General features: G+C 37.6%; 4 protein-coding genes across 12 annotated transcripts; 2 read left to right on the top strand and 2 right to left on the bottom strand.

The window, feature by feature from the left end:
- Nucleotides 1-111: 111 nt before the first annotated feature.
- Nucleotides 112-6,719, bottom strand: LOC115997417 (protein EFR3 homolog B-like). Of its 2 annotated transcripts, none has more exons than XM_031236970.1 (19): nucleotides 6,405-6,719; nucleotides 6,207-6,323; nucleotides 6,002-6,076; nucleotides 5,646-5,761; nucleotides 5,217-5,460; nucleotides 5,078-5,125; nucleotides 4,810-4,994; nucleotides 4,511-4,707; nucleotides 3,561-3,853; nucleotides 3,333-3,482; nucleotides 2,789-3,157; nucleotides 2,529-2,684; nucleotides 2,355-2,430; nucleotides 2,125-2,252; nucleotides 1,466-1,660; nucleotides 1,253-1,378; nucleotides 1,003-1,113; nucleotides 747-917; nucleotides 112-506 (listed from the first exon to the last, which is right to left on the bottom strand). In XM_031236970.1, the coding sequence occupies exons 2-19, from the start codon at nucleotides 6,315-6,317 to the stop codon at nucleotides 324-326; spliced, it is 2,934 nt and encodes a 977-aa protein (XP_031092830.1). In that variant the 5' UTR covers nucleotides 6,318-6,323; nucleotides 6,405-6,719; the 3' UTR covers nucleotides 112-323. The 2 variants fall into 2 exon arrangements, with proteins under 2 accessions (XP_031092830.1, XP_031092829.1); XM_031236969.1 differs by having other exon boundaries at nucleotides 2,529-2,687.
- Nucleotides 6,720-8,387: 1,668 nt separating this feature from the next.
- LOC115997126 lies at nucleotides 8,388-13,239 on the top strand. The gene is made up of 12 exons (XM_031236629.1): nucleotides 8,388-8,489; nucleotides 8,618-8,921; nucleotides 9,555-9,732; nucleotides 9,818-9,867; nucleotides 10,062-10,154; nucleotides 10,234-10,322; nucleotides 10,547-10,625; nucleotides 10,805-10,887; nucleotides 10,993-11,071; nucleotides 11,180-11,834; nucleotides 12,054-12,639; nucleotides 12,739-13,239. The coding sequence occupies exons 1-12, from the start codon at nucleotides 8,458-8,460 to the stop codon at nucleotides 12,872-12,874; spliced, it is 2,364 nt and encodes a 787-aa protein (XP_031092489.1). The 5' UTR covers nucleotides 8,388-8,457; the 3' UTR covers nucleotides 12,875-13,239.
- A 652-nt stretch (nucleotides 13,240-13,891) lies between these two features.
- Nucleotides 13,892-18,012, top strand: LOC115997052 (tRNA-dihydrouridine(20/20a) synthase-like). 8 transcript variants are annotated; one of them, XM_031236511.1, is made up of 15 exons: nucleotides 13,892-14,054; nucleotides 14,313-14,357; nucleotides 14,650-14,711; nucleotides 14,926-15,164; nucleotides 15,256-15,382; nucleotides 15,629-15,756; nucleotides 15,836-15,905; nucleotides 15,995-16,097; nucleotides 16,382-16,499; nucleotides 16,613-16,694; nucleotides 16,897-16,958; nucleotides 17,059-17,131; nucleotides 17,218-17,298; nucleotides 17,422-17,502; nucleotides 17,593-18,012. In XM_031236511.1, exons 4-15 carry the CDS (start codon nucleotides 14,962-14,964, stop codon nucleotides 17,755-17,757), a joined length of 1,293 nt encoding a protein of 430 aa, XP_031092371.1. In that variant the 5' UTR covers nucleotides 13,892-14,054; nucleotides 14,313-14,357; nucleotides 14,650-14,711; nucleotides 14,926-14,961; the 3' UTR covers nucleotides 17,758-18,012. The 8 variants fall into 8 exon arrangements, with proteins under 8 accessions (XP_031092371.1, XP_031092370.1, XP_031092368.1 ...); XM_031236510.1 differs by lacking the exon at nucleotides 14,650-14,711 and having other exon boundaries at nucleotides 14,313-14,362; XM_031236508.1 differs by lacking the exon at nucleotides 14,650-14,711.
- On the bottom strand, nucleotides 17,921-20,370 carry LOC115997054 (polygalacturonase-like). Its single transcript, XM_031236516.1, has 9 exons — nucleotides 20,164-20,370; nucleotides 19,956-20,081; nucleotides 19,660-19,830; nucleotides 19,366-19,392; nucleotides 19,045-19,252; nucleotides 18,810-18,891; nucleotides 18,573-18,687; nucleotides 18,364-18,492; nucleotides 17,921-18,182 (listed from the first exon to the last, which is right to left on the bottom strand). The coding sequence occupies exons 1-9, from the start codon at nucleotides 20,332-20,334 to the stop codon at nucleotides 17,943-17,945; spliced, it is 1,269 nt and encodes a 422-aa protein (XP_031092376.1). The 5' UTR covers nucleotides 20,335-20,370; the 3' UTR covers nucleotides 17,921-17,942.
- Nucleotides 20,371-22,804: the final 2,434 nt, after the last annotated feature.

Below are 22,804 nucleotides of genomic sequence, written 5' to 3' on the forward strand. Positions count from 1 at the left end.
AAGTTAAAGATTGCCAAGAAACTTTATAATAAAAAGCAACCAAGACAAACTCGAATCTACAAAAGCTTTGCTGATGAAAAGAACAAGCTAAATTAAACAACAGCAAAGAAATAACTAGAAAAAGGCCACTTTTATCACATTTCATCATCAAATGGTCTTATCAGATGCAGTTTTTAAGCTTATCAATGAACAAAACATAACGAACAAAAATGAAGAAAAAAAAAACAAAAATGGATCTTGATTACAGATTCCCAAGAAATTAATAAAAAAAACTGCTAGCAATCTTAGCACCAACTGAAGCTCAGAAAATGCCATTGATTCGCTTAGCTTCCCGCGGCCTTCAAGAAATTATCGTACGGACTCGAAGCTGGCAGCTGAAAGAAGCTGGGGTGGCGCTGGTATTCCGCCGCACACGACGCCGGAGCATCGTCGCCGTTCACTACTGGTTGTCCCGCAGCCCCAGTATTATTATCGTCGGCGAAGGGGTTCCCACTCGGCTGCCAGATCTGCATGCAGTAGTGTTGAGCATATAATATATAAACATAAATGTCTAATCCAACTAACAACTCAGATTTTTAGAAGATATCAATCGTTAATCCCAGGATATACTAGAATCCATCCCGTTAAAGAATTTATTCTGATGACGATAAAAATCACAGCCATTATTGCACGAAAGTAAACCAGTATAGTATAGATTAACTGATCGGCTTAAACAAAGAAGGTCAATGGTGTTTTAGTGTACTTACAGCTTGGTAATTGTCCTCAGTGAAGGCGAAATCGGGGTCAACAGTGTCGCCGAAGTTCATCCGCTTTTCCTTTCCTTCTTGGAGAGCCTCGCATTGGCTAGCCACGTCCATGTATGTCATGCCAGAAGGTGGCGGGCCCTGTCGTCCCACGTGGTTCGATGTTTCCAAGACCTGTAACAAGTGTCATAATTAATTTAAATTTTTAGTTGAGACGAATTAAAACGCATTTTTTAGTTAGGACAAGAATTAAACGGACCGAATCGAGGAACTGGTTCACATCAAGGAGGTTGGGAGCTGTGGAAGCAGGTTGTGCGTTTGGATCTGTACGAGTGCCAAGCTCATCTACTGTGAAACTAGGATCTACAGCCTGCATTTTTTAGAATTTAAGATTAGATCGGGATTGTTGAGCATATATAATATATAAACATAAATGTGCAATCCAACTATCAACTTAGATTTCTAGTTGAGATGGAACACATGCTTCAGGGGTCAAACCAGCATTATACCTCGTCATTAGTTTTGTCATCAGACTGCTTGTTTTGACTTCTGCTGTCATTTTGTGTTCCCAGTGGACAAACCTCATCAGGAAGGAAATCTTGAAGCAACTGTTCTTTGATCAGATTAGTCTTATCCTGCAAAAAGTATCAAAAACTATGGTTATATATACATAATCACAAACATGAATGCATGGTTTAGGGAAGATAGAAGGAGGAGCATACAGTGATTGACTTCTTCAAGCAGTCAACTATCATTGAAGCAAAAGATTCTGTTGATTGCTTCTTTGAAATCTCTATTAATGACAGAGATCTCAGAGCAGCTTCATCATCCTCCTTTGATCCATAAGAAGCTTTCCCCATAGGGTTTGTGTTTGCCTTGAGATGGCACTCATCCACCAACTGCAGGAAAGGGTCCATCTGTTGCACAACAACAATTTTCTTTTGAGTAACCAGGAAGCTCATAGTCACTATCCCGAAAGTGTGTACTCGGTAAACCCTGTCCGGTAACCCTAATCAGCAATGGACTTCCTAAACCAACTTAGGTTGTTCAAAGCTGATCTGCTCGAACCAAGAAGGCCAACAGGCTGCTCCCATAGGGAGTCAAGCTTAGAGCCTTGTAGTTACTGCTCGACCAACGTGACTGGGGTTGCCCCAGAATCAGTAGTCCTTGGTAAACCCTGTCCTGCAACTTTAGCCAACAATGGACCTCCTAAATCAGCCTAGGTTGTCTAAAGTTGAACTGCACAAACCAAGAAGGCCAATAGGCTGCTCCCACAAAGAGTCAAGCTTGGAGCCTCGACCAACTTGAGTGGGGTTGCCCCAGAATCGGTAGTTGTTAGCACAGAAACATTCAATGTAGAAACTGTGATGGTTTTACTTACTGTTTTGTCTGTCAACAACGCCTTAGCAGAAACAGCAAGAGGTATAAAGTTGTAGGTTTTTGACATGAAAATGATCATGGATGTTGCCAAGGCAAAGAGTGATCTGCGGCGTGATGGTGGCAATTTTGCTACAAAAAAAATAAAAATGAAAGCCATGGTTTCAGAAATGCTGGCAGATTATTGTCAACCTAATGCAGATATATCAGAAAAAACTAAAAAAAATGAAATACCTTCTCCACTAAGTGAAATGGTCCTCAAAGAAAATGCAAGCTGGAAGCTTCTGATCAGAGACTCATGGCTGGATTTCTGCATAATAATGACCACACAGACACAGGACTAAATTGAACAACACGTTTTCCCAGTCTAAACTGATAGTTGACCTGTAAATTTAACTGATTATATACCTTAGTTCGCGAAAACAGCATGACCAAGCTGTAAGTATGAGCGATTGCTTCGAAATGCTCGGGTGTATTTGAATGAGAGATGGCCTGCACAAATATGGAGGAAAGCAGCATGCTAATTTGCCTGCTCTTCAGCTTCAGAGAAAGGCCTTCATGATGCTTCTAAGACAAACAACATCATATATAGTCACCACTAAAAACCAGGTTTAAAATGTATGTATCTCAATCTTGAAATATCATTAAAACTATATATGCATGCATACCATTTGTTGTTTTTCCCCATTATCTGGCTCTTCGCTTCCCGGTTTAATGCTGTATGCTCGACTATAGGTTGATGTCAGGCGATTCAGGATTTGTTGGGTGTTCTTATCCATACCATCTTGTGATGAGTTTTGATGTTTACCCATCTTTTCAAACAAAGCAGCTGAGGAGGAAAACACTGAAACAGTCCTGGACAGAGTTCTCTGAATGGACTTTCTTTTGGAGAGTCCACCTGCTGCATTGGCAGCACGGGGGCAAACCGAGGATGGAACGAGTACCACGGAGAACACACGATGCGCCCCGAGCCTTGTCTCGTTGTCTGGCGACACCATGGCTAGAAGTATTTGGTGGAACAGTGCCTCGGGGAATGCCTGAAATGATCATAGGAATGTAAATCAGAGAGTTGGATTAGCGTTTAACTGGTAGCTGATAGCTGATCTGCATAAGTAAATTAGCGTATAGCTGATAGCTGATAGCATATATCAGATCCTACAAAAGTAAACATATAGCTGATAGCTGATAGCGGGTTGTGTGAACTGGGCTTGCCTTGTTTTGATAGGCCGAATTAGGCAAGGCAGCCACAATTTGAGCAGTGCGGTAAACTGTGTTCATTGTGTTCCTGGCCATGACTGTTACACTTGAGATGCTTTCCAACATCACTGCAACCACTTCAAGAATTGGCGCAGCATCTCCAACCTGTCTCACAGATAAAACCACGAATTTTGAGTCACTCGTGGTATAAAAGATGGGTAATAAAATGGACAAAAACTTCACCTTGTGAGATAACTGGACAAGGCATTCATCAACCGCAGCGCGGTATCGTTTGTTCCAGTCGATCACTTCTTCCCCAAGCTCTGTATCATCAAGGGAGCAGTGTATGCTCTTCCTTAAGTGTCTCATCATGTCACTAAATGCACCCACAATGGTCACAGATGGCTCCACCTTTGTCACGCGGGCAAGGGCCGTGGCTACTTCAATGATGTCTATCTGCATCTCAGGCTCCTTCAGGACATTCTTGTGATCCAGGTGCTTGATCAGTGTGCACAGCAAGAAATGTGTGTTGTGGCCTGCATGAGTAAGAAAAAGAAAGCAGGTCAACCATAATCAGGTTGGTCCGACTATTAGCTTGGTCCATAAGGTTCCAAGTTTGACTCTTAAATCCCAATAGAAGCAATTTATTGCCCATGCATATTGGTTTGAGTCGGTTAACTATAATCAACCTAGACTAGTTATCTCCTTATGATCCTTTATCGAGTCACAAGGCTTTACTAGCACATACCCTTAGGTTTGAACCGTTAGTTATGATCAATATAGGTTGGTTTACCTTCTTATAATCCTTTATCGAGTCAAAATGTAGGGTTTAACAGCATATACCCTTAGGTTTGAGCGGTCAGTTATGATCAACATAAACTAGTTTGCCTTCTTATAATCCTTTATCGGGTCATGTAGGGTTTAACAGCACATACCCTTAGGTTTGAGGCGTCAGTTATGATCAACATAGGCTGGTTTACCTTCTTATGATCCTTTATCGGGTCACAAGGTAAGTTTACCAGCTCAAACCTTAGGTTTGAGCCGATCAGTTATGATCAACATAGGCTGGTTTACTTTGTTTTGATCTTTTATCGAGTCACAAAGCAGGATTTACTGTACCAGCACATATATACCCTTAGGTAGTGACTGCGGATTTCAATTGATAAGAATGAGATAAGAGAAGGATGAATCACCAGAGTTCTCCATAATGCACTGCATGTCCAGCAAAACAGTAAGGGCAACTCCATGCTGAGGTGACCATAGATTGCTGCTGTCAAAGTAACGGAACAACGACTCCAGCACACGCCGCACTGTTGTTGCTTCCTTGGCTAACTTAGCCATGTTATGCAAGCACACCTTGGACCAGAATTGAGGTTTCATGGCATCCTCTCTGTACATCAATCCAACAGCCTTAATTTATCAGACCCACAAATATCTATCCCAAGAATGTTCAAATTAAATTAAGATTGTGAGGGAAAGAAAGATGAATTACGCTGCCACGTTTAGCCCTCTATCTGTCACAATGTTCCTCCAAGAAGTAGCTCTTCTCAGTGCATCAGCAGAGGCTTGATCTGCAGCTTCCTGCCCATTTTGTGCATCTTGATTGTTGTTGTCATTCATGATGCTTTCAATTTTCTCATCCGCCGCCTCGCAATTTTCCAAGACAACAGACACAACCTGCCAAATTCATTGGTTAAAGAATGCAAATTCTGATCTGAATTAGTGACAGAAGAATTGGGTTTTGATTAATTTTGGCTTACATTGTCAAATTCTGCAGACATTTGACCAAATTCACCCATGAACCAAACCTGAAAACCAGCAGAGAATTGAGGGAAATGCCTTTTCAATTTCCAAACATTTTTGACAGTGCAGATTGGGAAATTAAAATTTATAGTTTACCATGGAAGAGAGGGCTTGAAGGCCAGCACAGCGCAGTTTCAGAACTCTTTCCTCATCTCCCATTTCTTGACCAATAAGGCACACTTTTGGGATCAATCCTTCCAAGTTAAACATATATGTTGCATCACCCTGGCTGTTCACGAAGTCGAACAGCGCTTCGCATCCCACAATTCGCATCTCGTCGTGCCTGATTTGATCCAACAGGATGTGCACTAAGCTCAGAAAGCTCCCTGCAAACATAGGCCTGCAAAATAACATTTAATTTGGTTCAAAAGTATGGTAGGAACAATAATAACTTGGGAATAGCCTAATTAATACCAGAGTCCCCTCGGAATAGAGCTATTCCCCTTGCGAGAGGAATAGATGGAATAGGTCTATCCCGGCCGGAGAATCGTGATGAGCCAAACATGTTGTAATTAAAGAACTTACATTTGCTGCTTGCAAGACATGAGCAACCTGCGGTAGATGTACATGACAATCTTGACAGATGCAATGTTCTCATTCCTTAATTCTCTGTAGCACTTTTGATCAAGAGAAGCCGTGATCTGATCATATATAAAATGAGTGCACACTATATTAAATCTCTGCAAAATGTCTGCAATACCATTCAAATCTAATATATATAATGATGTGTCCTGTTTACACTAAATAGGGGTGACAGTCTTACAAGTCTCAATCCGTGAGACAGATTAGATTTTTTATTAATGTGTAGGATCTTTGACTTCATTAATCAAATATCTGTGAGATAGTCTCACACAAGTTTTTGCCATTATATATATGCTCACCCTAGGAATACGAAGCGGATTTTTGGAAGCATATTCGCATAATTTGTTGATCATTCTATCATTCGGTGGCTGATCCTGTAAAATTTGTTTAGAGAGAATTCAGTAACTAACAGATCAGAGATGAAGAATTATTCCGAGCAAGATCAGATTAGATCTGAAAAAGAGATAACAAAATGCTGATCTGATCTGATCGACAGTGACGAACCGGAGAGCGAGGAAAGATGTCGGCGAGCATCTTCTTGTAGCGCTTCAATGGATGCCGAGACCGCGGCCGCATCGCCGGGCAAAAAATGCAGAGCTGATCACACGCAGGCATGATCACCTGGAACGAAATCTATTAAGAAATATAGCAGAATAATGAGAAAGCGAAAAAAACATGAAAACTGGGGCGGGCGGGCATTACAACTCTGGATTGAAATCGAAGAAATAATATCCCAGACTGAGTTCAATTCCGCAACGGCATATACTAATGGATATATATTAGTGTGATTATTGTTATTATTTTACTATGAATGTAAATATTTATGGTTTTTTTTTTTCAAGAATAAATAATGACGATGGAAATTGATGGAGGTTTCATGGAAATAGAAAGCAAGCAAGCAATTAAGCTGGGGGATTGAGCCTGAGGAGAGAGGGAGATCGATCGGAGAAATCTCTCAGGCCCGATCTCCTACTTCCTCAAATCGCCCCGGAGATGGAGAGGATTAAGTAAAATAGAAAAGAGACGGGGAAAGAGAGAGGAATGGTGCTGGGTTGGGGACTTGGTGTTTATACCAGAAGTTTTCGCGAATTTGCATGGCTGCCATGAAAACCATGGAGCCAATTCCAACCAACCATGCATGCATGCATGCATATTGTACGTTCAATCTGTTACACTATTTTTATTTTTTTTTTAATTTTTTCATTTAAATGATTAAAAGTTATTCGTATTGTTCAGTTTATATTCGTATTATTCACACAAATTGGTGCTAGACTGTTAGATGTTGTGCTTAATCTTAGTATATATGAATCTAAAACCCCATCAATCAATAATAATAATAATAATAATAATAATAATAATAATAATAATAATAATAATAATAATAGTAATAATAGTAATAATGATGATGATGTGATATTTAAACTAGTGGTAATTATGTTCAAATACAATATTTATTAAAACTTACAATAATATATTAGTGATGACTTGCATGTACAAGGTATAGATTTATTACAATTGACATTGCACTCTACAACAAATTTGATTATTGGTATTATTTAATGAATGTGATATTATCATGCTTTCTATAGATCCTATTAGCTACGTACTATATATAGAGTCTCTATGTATATGTATATATATATATAAAATCTCTTGTAAAAAAAAAAGAAGAAGAAATAATTAATATGCATAGAGACTAGAGACCAACCGTGTACAATGCCAACCTTGATGGTAATATGATAACTACTAGTACTTTATTTCACCCGAGTGATTTAAATGATACCATCATGTGATGATAAATATTTAGTTTAAATTCAATATATATTTATAAATCGAACTTGTAAGAGTTATAGAATAAGTATTTCATATATTAATCATTAATTTGGGCAAACCTTATTTTTATTATTTTTTAAGTATAAGTCAGTAAAAGTGCAGGACTTATTTATATTTTTCTATTATTTGAATTTTTTTTAATACTATTGACTATGTTATAATACAATATATGTTCATAACTAATTTCACAACATACTGAAACACAAAGAGTCAATATCGCATTCACTGAGGCTCGAATCTACTCATTCCATATACTAGTGCACGTCTTATTTATATTTTTCTATTATTTTAGATTTGGTTGATAAAATTAAGAAATATGAGCTGGCGTCGGGTTCATCCATAAATGAGTCGGCCCGACCCTTGTTACAAACACACACATATATTAAAATTAAATTTTAATTTTTAATATATAATTATAATTTATTTAATTTATATTTAATACGGGCCGGGCCAGATAACTCTCAAGCCAATCCGTATAATCCGTACATCACACAAGTTATACAGGTCGTGTTGAAAATAGGTCGGATTGAAAATTCTCCAACCTAAATTGTATAAAATATGGGTTAAACGAGCCCAACCTACCGAGTTAGACACGTTCTGACAGTTGTACTTGAGAGTTTTACCTTTACTTTCCAAGATTGCATAAATAAATAAATACTCTGGATATAACTAAACGCTATATACATATACTCTATTATATTACACTCTAGCCCTCCCAAAACCCCTGTACGAAAATTTTCAAAATTGAGGGGTCAAATTCTAAATTTCGTCAATTGCATTATTTGCATAGCCTCCTTTTATCTGTTTGCCTTTTTATTTTTAATTTTATTTAATTTTTGTTCATTGTACCTAAATTTCCCCAAATACAACACGGCGCTCCTTAAACTCTCCGAAAATTTGACAAACCCAAAATCCATCGGGCATGGCCTTTCACGTAGCTTGCCCAATTACCTGGTTAGTAATCCCCCCCCCCCCCCCCCCCTCTTCACCCCTCCTAATTTCATAATTTTCCCTCTCTTTATACATACACGCGTTTCGTTTATATATATTTTCACGCAGCTGAGTGTGTTTTTTGGCCGCAGTCGGAAGATTTGCTACTGCCCGCTGGGGTTTCCGAGGGGGTTGCAGAGCGAGAGCGGCAAAAATGAGTTCTTGGTGGAGGTGGCTAGGGTTGAGGACTTCATTAAGGATCCTTGGTTGCGTAAAGCTAAGCAAGGCGGCACAATTCAGGTAAAAGTTCCCAAACTCGCGCCTCCGGCGGGTTTGGGCGACGGAGATGCGGAGGCGGTGGCCGCCTACGCGCCGGCCAAGCGCGCCACATTGCAGAAGAGAGCTGCGGCGGCGTCTTTGGTGGGCGAGGATTATGCTGGGCGATATGATTTAGCTGTGAGTTTTTAATTTGAATTGTTTTGAGCAGAAGATTTGTTTATTTTTTGCTCCAAAAGGTTGAATTCTCAATCCCAAAGGTCCCAGCGTCGGCTGGGAGGAGTTAAATTATGGTAACTCAATAGATTAGACCTAGCAAAGTGCCTCTTACTTTGAGAGGTGGCCCACACTGATGCTGGTTAGACTCGATGAGCTGCCACAGAAGATTTGTTTATTGATTTTATGATTGAATGTGAAAGGCTGGATCTTTACTTGAATATGGGGTTGATTGAATTGGTATCTAGTATTTAATGATATCTCTTTAAGAATTGCTGGGATATAGGATGGAGTTATTGTTATTAGAGCAGTGTTCTTGAATTTGTGTTTGTTTCAAGTACTTATCTATGGAGCTTAACAAATTTCCTCTATTGTTTTGTTCTGGTTTTGCCAATTTATTTCTAATCAGTAATCACCCAGTGCTACTATAGATTCATTTCTAGGGACTATATGTTAAGGTTGATGCTTTCTTTAAAAGTTTAAAGCCTTTTTGTGTATGCACATATCATCTTTTGCTAAGCTTAGATCAGTAGTTTGCTAGGTGTGAATTACTTAATACGTCTATTGGCCTTATTTTGAACTATTATAATCGCGCAGGAGTCTTTGAAAGAGACTGCTGGAGACGAACAAGGCCAATCGAATATCAAAGTAACATGTAGGCTATGCTTTCGTGGTGACAATGAAGGAAGTGAAAGAGCGAGGAAGATGTTGTCTTGCAAAAGTTGTGACAAGAAGTATCACCGGAACTGCTTAAAAACTTGGGCGCAACATAGAGGTTAGGTCATTGGCCTCGAGGATCTGATAGTCTGGCTTGTTCAGCCTTCTGCACTTTGTGGTTCTGATTCGTTCTTCTTTTGCAGATCTTTTTCATTGGAGTTCATGGACATGCCCCTCATGCCGAATTTGTGAGGTGAATGTTCTAAGACATTTTCATTGCATTTTTGTTTTTACGGGGGCAGAAAAATGGGAAAAGTATTTCTAGGAACGGGTGACTTAATGTCATCCAAACACCTTATGTTGTTTGCTAATTGATGGTCTTAATGCCCACTTTAATATTTTTGCCCTTTAATATTTGGTCTTATTCATATTATCGTTGTTTACTAGGGCTGCCGTAGAACTGGAGATCCGAATAAGTTCATGTTTTGCAAGAGATGTGATGCAGCATTTCACTGCTACTGTTTGCAGCCTCCTCACAAGGTTACTGCTCTCCTTGCTTCTCCGTTTTTGTATAGTGCTCGAGGAATGCCAATTATTTATTTGGTTTTTCTCTATCCAGAATGCTAGCAGCGGGCCTTATTTGTGCACAAAACATACTAAGTGTTACAGTTGTGGTTCTTCTGTTCCAGGAAATGGTCTCAGCGTAAGGTATGTGAACGGTCGTTAGAGATTTACTTATGCGTTTTCATCTGTGATTCTTGAAATTTTCTCATCTGTTGTTTGTCCATTTATTCTACCAATTTCTTAATTTAGAGTTGTAGATTGACTAAATCAGGAATCTTAATTTCGTGTATAAATTTTTGTTTTTATTTTTATATAAATTCTCTCTGAATTTTAGTTTGTGAGTTGATCGATGTATTAAAATGCTGTAGGTGGTTTCTCGGGTACACTTGCTGTGATGCGTGTGGAAGATTGTTTGTGAAAGGAAACTATTGTCCGGTTTGTTTAAAGGTACTGTTATGACGATTTTATTAGATAATTAAATATTGACTGTTAACTAGGCCATAAATAATGTTTGAAGTGTCACTTTGGCAGCACACTAGTACAAAAATTTATCTTTCTGATGGAAGCTAACGAGTCTCGTTTGAAGTTTATTCGGTGTAAAAGTTAATCGAGGTTTATGCACGCAGGTTTATAGAGATTCTGAATCAACACCTATGGTTTGTTGTGATATTTGCCAGCGCTGGGTGCACTGCCAATGTGATGGGATCAGGTCTACTTTCATCTTCTTTTTTTTTTTTTTTTTTTTTTTTTTTTTTTTTTAATTGCTAAGATGATTTCGGAAATTTCTCATCCATTGATGGAATTCCTTTTGCAGCGATGAGAAATACATGCAGTTTCAAGTAGATGGGAATCTGCAGTATGCTTGTCCAACGTGCCGTGGTGACTGTTATCAGGTGTGCTTCTATTTCTAATGTTGCGGCTTTGAGGAGAAAATCTACAACCACTAACCTTCGGTGATTTTTATTTTTTATTTTTTATTTTTTTATTCCCGATATTTTCAGGTTAGGGATCTCGAGGATGCTGTTAAAGAGCTCTGGAGGAGGAGAGATGAAGCGGACAAGGATTTGATTTCGAGTTTGAGGGCAGCCGCTGGATTGCCTAGTCAGGAAGAAATATTTTCGATTTCTCCTTTTTCTGATGATGAAGATAGCGGCCCTCCAGTGTCGAAGAACTCGTTAAAATTTTCTCTCAAAGGTATAGCTGAAAAATCCCCGAAGAAGGGCAAGGAATATGGGAAGAAAAATTCGAACAAGAAACAAAGTAAGAAAAAGGGGGAAGGGCATAGTAATGCGGTCGATATCAAGAGTGAAGATATACAGAGTTATACGAATGGAGATCGTGATGGTTTTCCTTCACCCATTGCGGGGATGGAGGAGGGCGTGTGCTCGATCAATCAGGCGGGGGTTGTAAAGCACAAATTTATTGACGAGGTTACCGCTAGCAACGGGAATAGAACGTCGAGAACAGTACAAATAAAAGGCCACACGCATCAAAGTTTTGGCGGTGAGGACGTTGGAACTCAGACAACCATGTCCAAGACGACCAAAGGACCGAAGCTCGTTATACATTTGGGTGGACGGAATAAAAATATTACCGGTTCTCCTAAATCTGATGCGTCAAGTTGTCAAAAAGAGCAAGACGGGACTACTGCAAACGGTATGCCTTTTCTTTTTCTTCAATCTAATTGTTACTTTCGTGGTTGTGTGTGTGTTTTAACTTTTCATACGTAAATTATTACTACCATGACTAGACGATGAAGAAGTGCCATGTCTGGCTGCCCCGGTAGATTCTGAGTGGAATTTCCAATTAAGTTTCTGGTTTGCTTTTAATAATTCGTGTAATCGTGTTCTTATATATACTTCATGTACTCATTAGGCTGTGAGGATTCAATTGACCAAACGAAAGATCAAAAGATTCGGGGAAAAGAGGGCCGGTTGATAAAGATCAAGAATGTTACTCCCGAAGTTGCTGATGCAACTGCCAAAAGAGGGATAAAAATTTCTGTTGGAAGAAGAAACAACGAGGGTGCTGTAAGGACTGCAACTGAAGTTCCCGCCACGAGAGGCGGCAGCAAACTGGCTTCAACGAGACACTCGGGGGGAGACGGGCCTAGTTCTGGCGATGATTTTCACGAAGATAGAGATAACACACGTCCTGCCACTCATTCCACGCAGAAGGACTCGAGAACACTGCTAAAACTCAAGTTCAAGAATCCTTATTCTGATGGCCCGAGTGCCTGGGCTCCTTCCACAGACGACGAGAAATTTTTGATCAAGGGTCAAAGATCGAAAAGAAAGAGACCGCCATCCTTTGGGGAGAAAGCGTCGGCCAATGCTGAGACGCAGTGGCCCGAAGACAATTCCTTCGACGAGCTAATGGACGCTAACTGGATACTGCAGAAGTTGGGGAAAGACGCGATTGGAAAGAGAGTCGAAGTCCACGAACCATCTGATAACACCTGGTAAAAACTCTAGCTTCCTAAAACGCTAAAACCCTTCCCTTCTTTTCCTTAACCGAGTCTCGATTGCACATTTGTCTCACTCGGTTTCTCCGTCTCCAGGCACAGAGGAAAAGTAACCGATTTCTTTGAAGGCACATCAGTCGTTGCTGTCGCTCTCGATGATGGCAAGACCAAGAACTTAGAGCTGGGGAAGCAAGCAATTCGCTTCGTCCCACAGAAGCAAAAACGGAAATAGCATCGTACCATGATGTCGGGTTTTCAAGATTTGGGATTGACAGAACAAAACATTGATTTCATGATTTGAATCCTATTCAAAAGAATCTGAGGATTATTTCTTCCCAATTAAGGGCATCCTTTGTATTGCGTTTTCTTTCTTTTCCATTTCTTGTTTAGAGTACACACTTTTGGCTTAAATCACAGTTGCAGACTCAACTTCTGTAGTATTCATATCATTGGGTTTCAGCAGTTGCAAGGTTTTATCAAAGCCAACTGCAATTGTATTACCTGTAAACCTTTACATCCTCTTGATCATAGCTCTTGTAAAGTTCATATTTTTATCATCTTTAAACAATTAAACTCAATGTTTATTCCCAGTTTCAATTCTCAGCTTTGCTACTAATGAGTAAATGTAACCGGTGAGGGCAATTATAACCAAGTTGATTCAATAGTTAGTTGGTTTTAAGTTCGATTCCTTGTGCAAACGAGTTATTAATTTTTTTAACCGATCAGTTATGAGCAATCTAGATTGATTTATCTTTTTGTAATCCTTTGCTAAAGAGTTGTCTATTGACTTTCTTGATTTTAGCTTGTCAGCTATGAGCTATCTAAGCTAGTTTATTGGTCCTTTGTCGATGAGTAGTGAGTTGTCTACTGGCATGTTAGACCTACCTAGGCTAATTTATCTCAATGTCGGTCAACTCATCTATTGGCATGTCGGTTATGAGCGACCTAGACTTACCTAGGCTAATTTATCTCAAATCGGTCAACTATGAGCAATCTAAACTGATTTACCTCTAAGCTGATCTTTTGCTGATTAGGGTTATAAAATCAGATTCTCCCATAATGTATTTTTGGATTTATGTTATATTATAAGGTGGAATAGATGTACTATGATGAATATGAAGACATTTTTTAAATACTAATTCTGTTACAATACACTATCTGTTACAGGCATTGTGTATAAATTTTGTGACAAATAACAAGACATGTTAGCGTTTCTCTAGTATTGAATCCTTACCTTGCGTATATTATCCACCATAGAGCAAGAGTGGAGACAGAAAGAGTTGTTATATTTAACGGGCATCAAGAAAAAGCAGCCCGCCTCCCTCACTGCTCGATCCGGTGTTCGAAAGCTCTAAGAAAACCGCCGGGGGAGGCGGCGGAGGCCCAACATCATCGTATTCTTTGTCGTCCATGTAAAAGCCCCAAACTTTTTTCCTCTCTGTATATTTTCTTCCACTTTTCTGTTATAAAGAGCTATACACGACGGGATGAATGTTTTGGAGAAGGAGCTAAAATTCAAGAATGTAAAACATAAAAATTGACATAAGTTTTTGATATGCATCTAATTTTGGTTTAATGTTTTTCTCTTTTTGCTAAAAATTCACTTGTTTTGAGCTTGTTAGAGAATTTCTCATCCAAGACAGGTTTTGTTTGTCTTGAATGTGTATCAGGTTACCAACCTGGTGAGTTATAGGAATAAGAAGAATTGATTAGAGGTAAGGTAAAGCTTTGAACTTTTTAGGTACTCAAGTGAGGGATTACTTGCTAGTGCTATTCTTGAGAATTGAGTGGAACTTAGAGCTGATATAGAGTAAAGATAAAAGTGTATTCAGTATTGAAGCAAGTAAAATGCATATTGGGATTGTTATTATTCCTTTAATTTCGATTTCTAAGACTGATTTGTGATGCTGAAAGCCTGAAACTAGGTGGGAAAGTAGAGTAAATTTTCTGCCTGTTGTTGTAAATGGCAGTGCTAATTGATCTTGATCAAAGGCTCTTGATTTGTAGACAATGGTGCTCGTCTGGGATGACGAAAGGGGGTAGTGTGTGGGGTTGAGACGGCCAAATAGGCAAGTTTCTCTGTGGCATCTTAATGTTTTACGGATCTGATGAAAAGCAATGAAACTTGCTCGACTGGGATATTGGGTTATTGTGTCTAATGATTTTGCCCGGGATAATTACCTTTGCGTGCAATGTTGTTTCTTAACTATCTCTAGTTCTCTACATGGCTAGTAGGTAGTAGTATGTCCTCTTTCATGATGTCAATTTCCATCCGATGGATAGGTACACCAAAGAGCAGACTACACTGCATCTTGAGGGATGATGAAATCTGCCGGGCTTTGTTTGTTTGCTTCCTTAACTCCTTTTCATTCTGTTATCCTAAAAAACTATGGCAGATCCTCATCAAATTTATTTTATGGAAATTCAATAAAGTCAAAGAAATTGCGCGCTTACCATCAAAAGAACGAACTGCATACAGAATCTGTAATGGGTGCAGAGCGCTATCTTCCTCCTTGGTTTAGGTGGGTGTCTATGAACATTGGCTTTCGTTTATCCTATGGAGTTGATAGAATTTCCAAGCTATACTAAGCATTAGTATTGTTTAATGGACAGTGTTGCTCCGATGATGGAATGGACAGATAATCACTACAGAACTTTGGCCCGGCTCATCTCAAAACACGCATGGCTCTATACCGAAATGCTTGCTGCAGAAACAATTGTGTATCAGGAGGGAAATTTGGTAAGGTTCCGCATAATGGGATCACTTATGGGATTCCAAAACCTATCTTTTAGAAACAGCAAAAGAGAAGTATTTTTTTTTTTTTTTCCAACTAGAGATCTATTGTCTATATTTCAGTGTTTAAATTTAAAACAAAAAAATTGTACATGTCTGTCTCCATCTCTCTTTCTCTCGGGGTAGAAATGGGGCCCCAAGGCAGGTATATTTGGAGATCTCTGACCCTATGCACCGTCTGGAATTTATCAGGACAGGTTCTTGGCATTTGGACCTGAGCAACACCCTATTGTGCTTCAAATTGGCGGAAATGACTTGGGAAATCTGGCAAAAGCAACACAACTAGCCACTCCTTACGGCTACGATGAGATCAACTTTAAGTTTGTTACGCTTCTCTTAAGAGCATGTTTATTTGAACCGTCTTGGACATCCATAACTGGGATATTTTCGTCTTTACAGTTGCGGGTGCCCGAGTCCCAGGGTAGCTGGACACGGGTGTTTTGGAGTCCGTCTCATGCTTGATCCAAAGGTGTGAAAAACTTTGCTCGATGATATGCATGCTATTATTATATTATATGTTCAGAGTACTAATGTACCTATGGATTTTTGCATGTGAAGTTTGTTGCTGAAGCTATGTCAGTTATTGCCGCCAATACCAATGTACCTGTGAGTGTTAAATGCAGAATAGGAGTTGATGACCATGATTCGTACAATGAACTCTGTGAGTTTTTCCAATACTCTGCGTCTATATTTATATATATTATCAAAGATAACCCATAAAAATTTAGTTCTAAGATACTTCTTACCAAGATTTCATAAGCCACTTGCTTTTTTACTATACGTATTTGTACTAAATGCACCAAAAAAGAAAAAAAGAGGAAAAAAACGGACAACTATCCTCTTAAAAGCTGCCACTTTAAAATTTGTATAAGCAATTGGTTTTGCTTTTTTTAGGTGTGATATGCTATATCTCACACAAAATGTCTTTCTCTCTCAAATGTACAGGTGACTTTATTTACAAAGTTTCTTCACAGTCCCCAACTCGCCATTTCATTATACACTCCCGGAAAGCATTACTCAATGGAATAAGTCCAGCTGAAAATCGAAAAATTCCTCCCCTCAAGTATGTATATAGTTAGTAATAGCAATATCGTAGAGTTGTTTAAGCATACTTTCTTTTCATTGAATGCACTTCGATTTGATGTAGACTGTGCAACTGAATTTTTTTTCCTGCAGATATGAGTATTTCTATGCTCTCTTGCGTGATTTTCCTGACCTACAGTTTACAATAAATGGAGGCATAAATACCATTAATGAGGTAACACATTTTAAACAAAATGAATTTCTTTTTCTAATTTGGGTGGGGGGTGGGGAACGGAATTAATTCTTAAACCATAGGATTTTGTTTCCTGTTGTGTTTATCTTAAAAGTTATGGCTTTTATATAAAAGAAATACATTTATTTTCGTAAGGAAACAAAAAGTTCATTGTTTTGGCTATTTACTCGAGTTTAAATTACAGATAAATGCTGCACGGACGGAAGGTGCTCATGGGGTGATGGTAGGGCGTGGAGCATACCACAAGTATGAATACTTGTTTTTCAGTATTTTTTTTGTCACGCTTTTGATTGCCTGTTATGTATACCCTGATTAACGAGGCATTAATCTATTACTTCTGATATAGTCCATGGCAGATTTTAGGAAATGTTGATAGTGCAGTGTACGGCGCACCTCGTAGTGATCTGACCCGGCGACAGGTTATTTTCGGAACTTGATTTTTCGATATTATGTACCTTATTTACATCTTGCCTGCCCAATCCAAAATTTCTCTCTCTGTGCTTAGGTTCTCGAAAAGTACCTGATTTATGGCGATTCAGTATTGAATATGTATGGACCGAGACCATCTGTTAGGGATATTGTCAAGGTATAAAGTTGTGAGCTTATCTGTTTGGTTTAACGTTAGCTTTCTAGCTTCATAAGTACGCTCTGTGCCTGCTTTGCCCTCCATATTTGTTTTTCGATTACGAGTTCCTTGGCTACACTGCAGCCTTTGCTCGGTTTGTTTCATTCGGAGCCTGGAAATAGTTTGTGGAAACGCAAAGCTGATGCTGCTTTCCTCCACTGCACTGTATGTACTCTCGCGACTTCTATATTTCGTTCGATTTTATTTCCTCGTCTTTTGTAGCCTAATTGCGTTAAAATGGTGTTATACTCGTAGACAATCAAATCCCTTTTTGATGAGACACTGGTGGCCATACCCGACTCCGTTTTGGACTCTCCCGTGGCTGAGATGACCACTGGCTCGACAGATATTTTTGCGAAGGCTAAGGGTATCCTGCCGATGCCATATCCTGTTAGAGAAGATGAACTAATGTATGCTTAGTTATATGCTTATTTTGTTACCCTATAGGTCGATACAACATTCATTATCATAGACCATGCGCGATAGGTTCTAATTCTTCGGGATAAAGATGAGACCAATCCCGAGTAACAAAAACGTAGGTATACTCGAGGGTTTTTTTTTTTGTGTTGTTTGTAAAACCCGATGATGCTTATAGAATTTATTATTCAGTTGATACTGTCTGTGTAGTTACAACTGGGGAAAACATCTCCTTTAGTTATATACTCAACTTGTGAACATGAAGCTTTGATGTTTTTTGCCTCTCCTGAACTTGTTAATCTTACATTGTCCAACACAATACCTTGGCATGGAACATTCTTGCTGCAGTTGAATGTTATTGCCAGATCTTCTGCACTTGTTCCTCTGATGTTTCTGTATACCACTTTGCTTATTTTCACAGCTTCTTTCTGGCAAACAATTTACAGGAAAGGTTATATTTGATTTGAACAAATATATACAAGTGTTCTTTTGAAAAACAAAAATTCTTAGATGTCGATCAGTAACGTGCTGTGGATACTATAAGAGCATCCTCATTGAGGGGCTTTGCACGGTGTTACACGACAAAATTCATCATTGATTGGTACGTACCTGCTCGGGGCATGGTTCAGGTTTAACTTTGGATTTCTCACAGTAGAATTGATCTATGATTATGGGATTTGTCACATTCTGCATTAGTATGTTTTCAAACACAATGTTGTTTGCATCTCCATGCCCACCCTTCATATACAAATTTGCAAAATTGTGAAATTGTGAAAATTACAGAAGGATTGAAGAATCAAAATAGACATTTTTTGTACCTGCCAAGTCTTTATTCTCACCCCATTTTTTGTTCCTATCAATCTTGATCTGTTGACTACAACGTCAGATACATATTCAGTCTCTTGATTACCTAGTCTTCCTAAGCTCCCAATACTATGTCTCGGAAAACATGTTTAAGAATTGATTAATAAAATAAACTCATAAAAAAAATTCGCCTAAATGTTTCATAATGTTTTCAAAACCTCTTTAATATAATATAAGTAAAAACAATTTACCTTATTCCGTGTCCCAATCCACACACTATTCCCGATACTCTAACATTCATGGATCGATTCACTATTGAAATACAATCATCTCCTGCCAAAATTTTAAAAATAAAAAGATAATTGACTGTCCTCAACTTGATTTTTAAAAATATTCGTAACCTTTATTATTTTTAGACTACAACACCGTGCATGTAATAAAATTCTCAATAAAAATTAATTAGTAGCACCAACATTAGCATTTTACCTGTTCTAATGACTGAATTCTTGATATGAATATCTTTGGTCATTGTTATATGAATCCCATCGGTATTGGGGCTGTTACTTGGAGCTTCAATCTTCAATTTTGAAACTTCAATAACTCGAGATTCGTTAAAAGTAAGATGCATTTTCTGTGAATTTTTTAATCGTAAGTTTTTCACCTTCAAATTTGAGCAGTTTTCAAAACTGACAGCCTGTTTTACAAATCAAAGAAACCATCAAAACATCATCGTACAAATTATATGTTGAATTACAAATGCAATTAATCATTGAATGCTAACACTCTTTAAGATAAGCGACAACTCACAAGTGGTACTTGACCGTTATCGCAAGGCTGCAAAGACAATAAGAGAAGTGTTTCAATACAATGCAATTTAATCATGCTCTTATAGTCTTATCAATAATACGGGAATTAAAAGGTGTTGTCTCAAGTAGAATGATCAATTAAGACTTGGTCGAAAATAAGGGGTCTGTATCCGTGTGCATGTGGAATGAGGTCTTCACTTAGTCTCGATTGAATTAGTCTTATCTTGCAGAATGGGGCTACCAATACAATATGTAAACATAAATGAGACGAAATAAATAAAATTGCAAAACACACCTCTCTCTTCAAGAAATTGCAAGATTGTTTCCACCATATTTCGCCATTGCCATCTATGACGCCACCGCCATCAACTCTGAAGTGTTGCAAGTGTCGGAAAAGTATCCAGTTTCGCCTCTCTGTAATCTTATAAACATCTTTGTTCCTCGAAGCTTTAATTGTTCCTCTTATCTAATCATAAGAAGTTGAAACTACGGGTTATTACACAAGAGCATTACACATTCTCAAATAACAGCTGCGAGTTTTAATTTCCCCGTTATCCCAAAAAAAAAAAGAAAAAAAAAAGTGAAACTTGCCTTCATTTTAAGGTTTGGGTTGCAGGGACCAGAAAAGAACACTGGTTTAAGTAAATATGTCCTCCTAGGAATCAACAGAACTCCCTGTTTTGTTTGGCAAAATTTGTGCCAAGCATTTTCAAACGCCTGAAAAATAACCAATGGAAACAGGTTTGCACAACGAGGAACACAACGCTGAACTTGACCCTTTAGTCCTGTCAATACATACCTCAGAATCGTCGGTGATCCCATCGCCCCGGGTGCCGAAATCGTCCACATTGATGATGAATTTGGTGTGAGGATCAGGGAAATGGTGATCTGAAGCAGGAAGAGTAGCAGCACAGAAGCAACCAAAGCATGAAATGGCAAAGGCTATGATCAATGGGGCTCTCACACACATTTTTCTCAATCACTCATCAGAATGCATTGTTTCAAAAATCAAACAACCCCTTAATGCTACTGAAATGCTATAGCATATATATAGTAGACATTGTAAAAATTTTCTTATAATGAATAAGTGGCATGGAGATCAGATATGGTGGGCTAATTATGAATTATTATTACGGTGTAATAATATTGTAGGCTGAAATAATGGTTCATTCATCATAGTTTTTGAAAGCCCAGTTTGACCAGAATGTTGTTTTGGACTTATTTCCTTCCTGGTTTGGGCTTTCAACACCTTTCTTTTTCATATCCTGTAATACTGCATCAATATTTGCATCATTAATTCAGTTGAGTTTCAGTCATAACCATGCAATAACAATTCTCTAAAATATGTTGTTGCATAACCCAACTGATAATTAATATATCCCGGTATGCTGTGCTGACATGTGTGAACTAAGGATCTTATTGGACTCGACTATCCAGGCGGTATAGATCCGTTACCGACTCGATCCGACATCGGGAAAGTAACCAACCCGAGCCGACGTGATGATCGCTCCCATTTTAGGTGTAATGAGCTCCCGATCTTATTAATACAATTTGGAACAGTTAGTAATCGAATTGCTAATACAATTATAAAGTCAAATTATGCAAGCACGCCATCTGATTTGAGTTCATTCCGTTAAGGTACTAAACTAGGTAAGTTATACTATGAACCATGGTCTACACTGCACTGTGGAATGTTGATATATGTTTATTTTAATATACTGAATGTTTATTTTTAATGCATTATAATTTTTTAAAGTAATATTCTAAAAATAAACTTGTAATACACTAAAAATAAATATACAATATACTAAAAATGAACATTAAATATATTAAAAATAATGTATATATCAGTAATTTACCTTATAATGTGACCATAGTCTATAGTATAACAAGTTAACAACTACCCAAACTAGATGGCTTGTTTGGTTGGCAACGGTTCTTGATACGAAGCACATCGCAGTGTGAACGCTTTCAGCCATGGGTTCCAAACAGCTTTTAATTGTAACCCACCATGATGGGCATTCGGCTGTCGGTGCACGTGCACGGTGCGCGCTAGTGGTTACATATTTTGGTCCTACAAATATTTGCCTATCGTTTAAATGCATTTTTTTTAATTATAAAATATAAAGCATTATAATATCTCACCAAATACGTTTTTGACAAATTCAACATTGATTATGACGTTCTTTCTCCCATTTCATTAAATTAAAATCAAATTAAAATAAATACAAAATATTTCAATTACTCCGTTGAAGAATTGAATTAGGTGCACCTAATACTTTATTTTCTTTTATATTTTTGACTTTATCTTTATTTGATTTTAATTTGAATTAAAACTCTATTATAACATTATTATAATTATCTTGAGTTTAAACTTTAAACATCTTTAAACGTATTGCTTGTCACGAGTTGGACTACTCGGAACTCAGGGTGCTCGAGCTTAAAGGTTCAACTCATTGTACTTTACAATTCCTCGTCTTTTTAAGCAAATCCATGTACCTAACCCAAATACTAATAAATCTGAGTCCATCAATGATATACCATAAATTACCAAATTGAGTGTAATGACTTAATCATGTGTGTTCCATTACACACATATTCATCGAGAGGCAAACATTTGCAATTTACATAATCTTTCTTTATTATTATTTTTTATGTATTACAATAATGTTTATAATATTATACGTAATAATACTACTATATATTCATAAAAATTAAATGTTTTATCATTGTCACTTATGGTATCATCAAATTTTCTTGTAACTTTGATTATCGTTTCATTCGCGGGTGTCACCGTTGTTGGCAACAATACTGTTAAATTTTGTTGTGATCGTTATTGTTAAAGTTCATTGTAGCTCAAAACAATAAAAAAAATAAAAGAATATTGATGACAACTGACAATTAAACAAACAATCCCATTTTAGTTATTTAATTATTTAATTATTTATTCACTCTTTCTAAAGTCCATTGATGAGGCAACAAGAGGAGCAATTAGAGTGATCATAGGCAGCTGATATGTCGTTTTCGTCTCTTCTAAGTAAAATTTCCTAATGTTCATTAATTTCCCATTTCCCATCTCTTATGTCTAAAAATATCACATATTGTTGCCATACCTAAACTCTCTCACTTTCATATTTGTAGTCTACCTATATTGGAACAATTAATAGCATAATTCGAAAATACTACTAACAATGGAAATAATTCAATTTGCATAATCCTAATTTGTATAATGGATAAATCTATATCTATATCTATACTATATATAAAAGCAATATCCTCCTCCAAAATTTTCCCGCTCAAATGTAGGGGTATTTTAGTAATATGGTAATTATTAATTATTAATATTTATTAATATAGAATAATAATATTAATGGTAATCATAATTGTAATGGTAATAAATGGTAATGGTAATAAATCGTAATTATAATAAATTGTTATTG

The sequence above is a fragment of the Ipomoea triloba genome, chromosome 11, assembly GCF_003576645.1.
Source record: "Ipomoea triloba cultivar NCNSP0323 chromosome 11, ASM357664v1".
Taxonomy (NCBI): Eukaryota; Viridiplantae; Streptophyta; class Magnoliopsida; order Solanales; family Convolvulaceae; genus Ipomoea; species Ipomoea triloba.

Bases quoted from the DNA above. Each gene is read 5' to 3' on its own strand.
- LOC115997126 (XM_031236629.1), top strand. From the start codon at position 8,458: ATGGCCTTTCACGTAGCTTGCCCAATTACCTG. The intron at 9,733-9,817 runs GTTAGGTCATTG...CTTCTTTTGCAG, and splicing joins AACTTGGGCGCAACATAGAG to ATCTTTTTCATTGGAGTTCA. The intron at 9,868-10,061 runs GTGAATGTTCTA...GTTGTTTACTAG, and splicing joins CCTCATGCCGAATTTGTGAG to GGCTGCCGTAGAACTGGAGA.
- LOC115997052 (XM_031236510.1), top strand. From the start codon at position 14,962: ATGATGAAATCTGCCGGGCTTTGTTTGTTTGCTTCCTTAACTCCTTTT. The intron at 16,695-16,896 runs GTAACACATTTT...TTTAAATTACAG, and splicing joins GCATAAATACCATTAATGAG to ATAAATGCTGCACGGACGGA. The intron at 17,503-17,592 runs GTATGTACTCTC...TTATACTCGTAG, and splicing joins CTGCTTTCCTCCACTGCACT to ACAATCAAATCCCTTTTTGA.
- LOC115997417 (XM_031236969.1), bottom strand. From the start codon at position 6,317: ATGCCTGCGTGTGATCAGCTCTGCATTTTTTGCCCGGCGATGCGGCCG. The intron at 918-1,002 runs GTCCGTTTAATT...CACTTGTTACAG, and splicing joins TGAACCAGTTCCTCGATTCG to GTCTTGGAAACATCGAACCA. The intron at 507-746 runs GTAAGTACACTA...TACTGCATGCAG, and splicing joins CTGAGGACAATTACCAAGCT to ATCTGGCAGCCGAGTGGGAA.
- LOC115997054 (XM_031236516.1), bottom strand. From the start codon at position 20,334: ATGTGTGTGAGAGCCCCATTGATCATAGCCTTTGCCATTTCATGCTTT. The intron at 19,253-19,365 runs GTGAGTTGTCGC...TTTGTAAAACAG, and splicing joins ATAACGGTCAAGTACCACTT to GCTGTCAGTTTTGAAAACTG. The intron at 18,892-19,044 runs GTAAAATGCTAA...AAATTTTGGCAG, and splicing joins GAATTCAGTCATTAGAACAG to GAGATGATTGTATTTCAATA.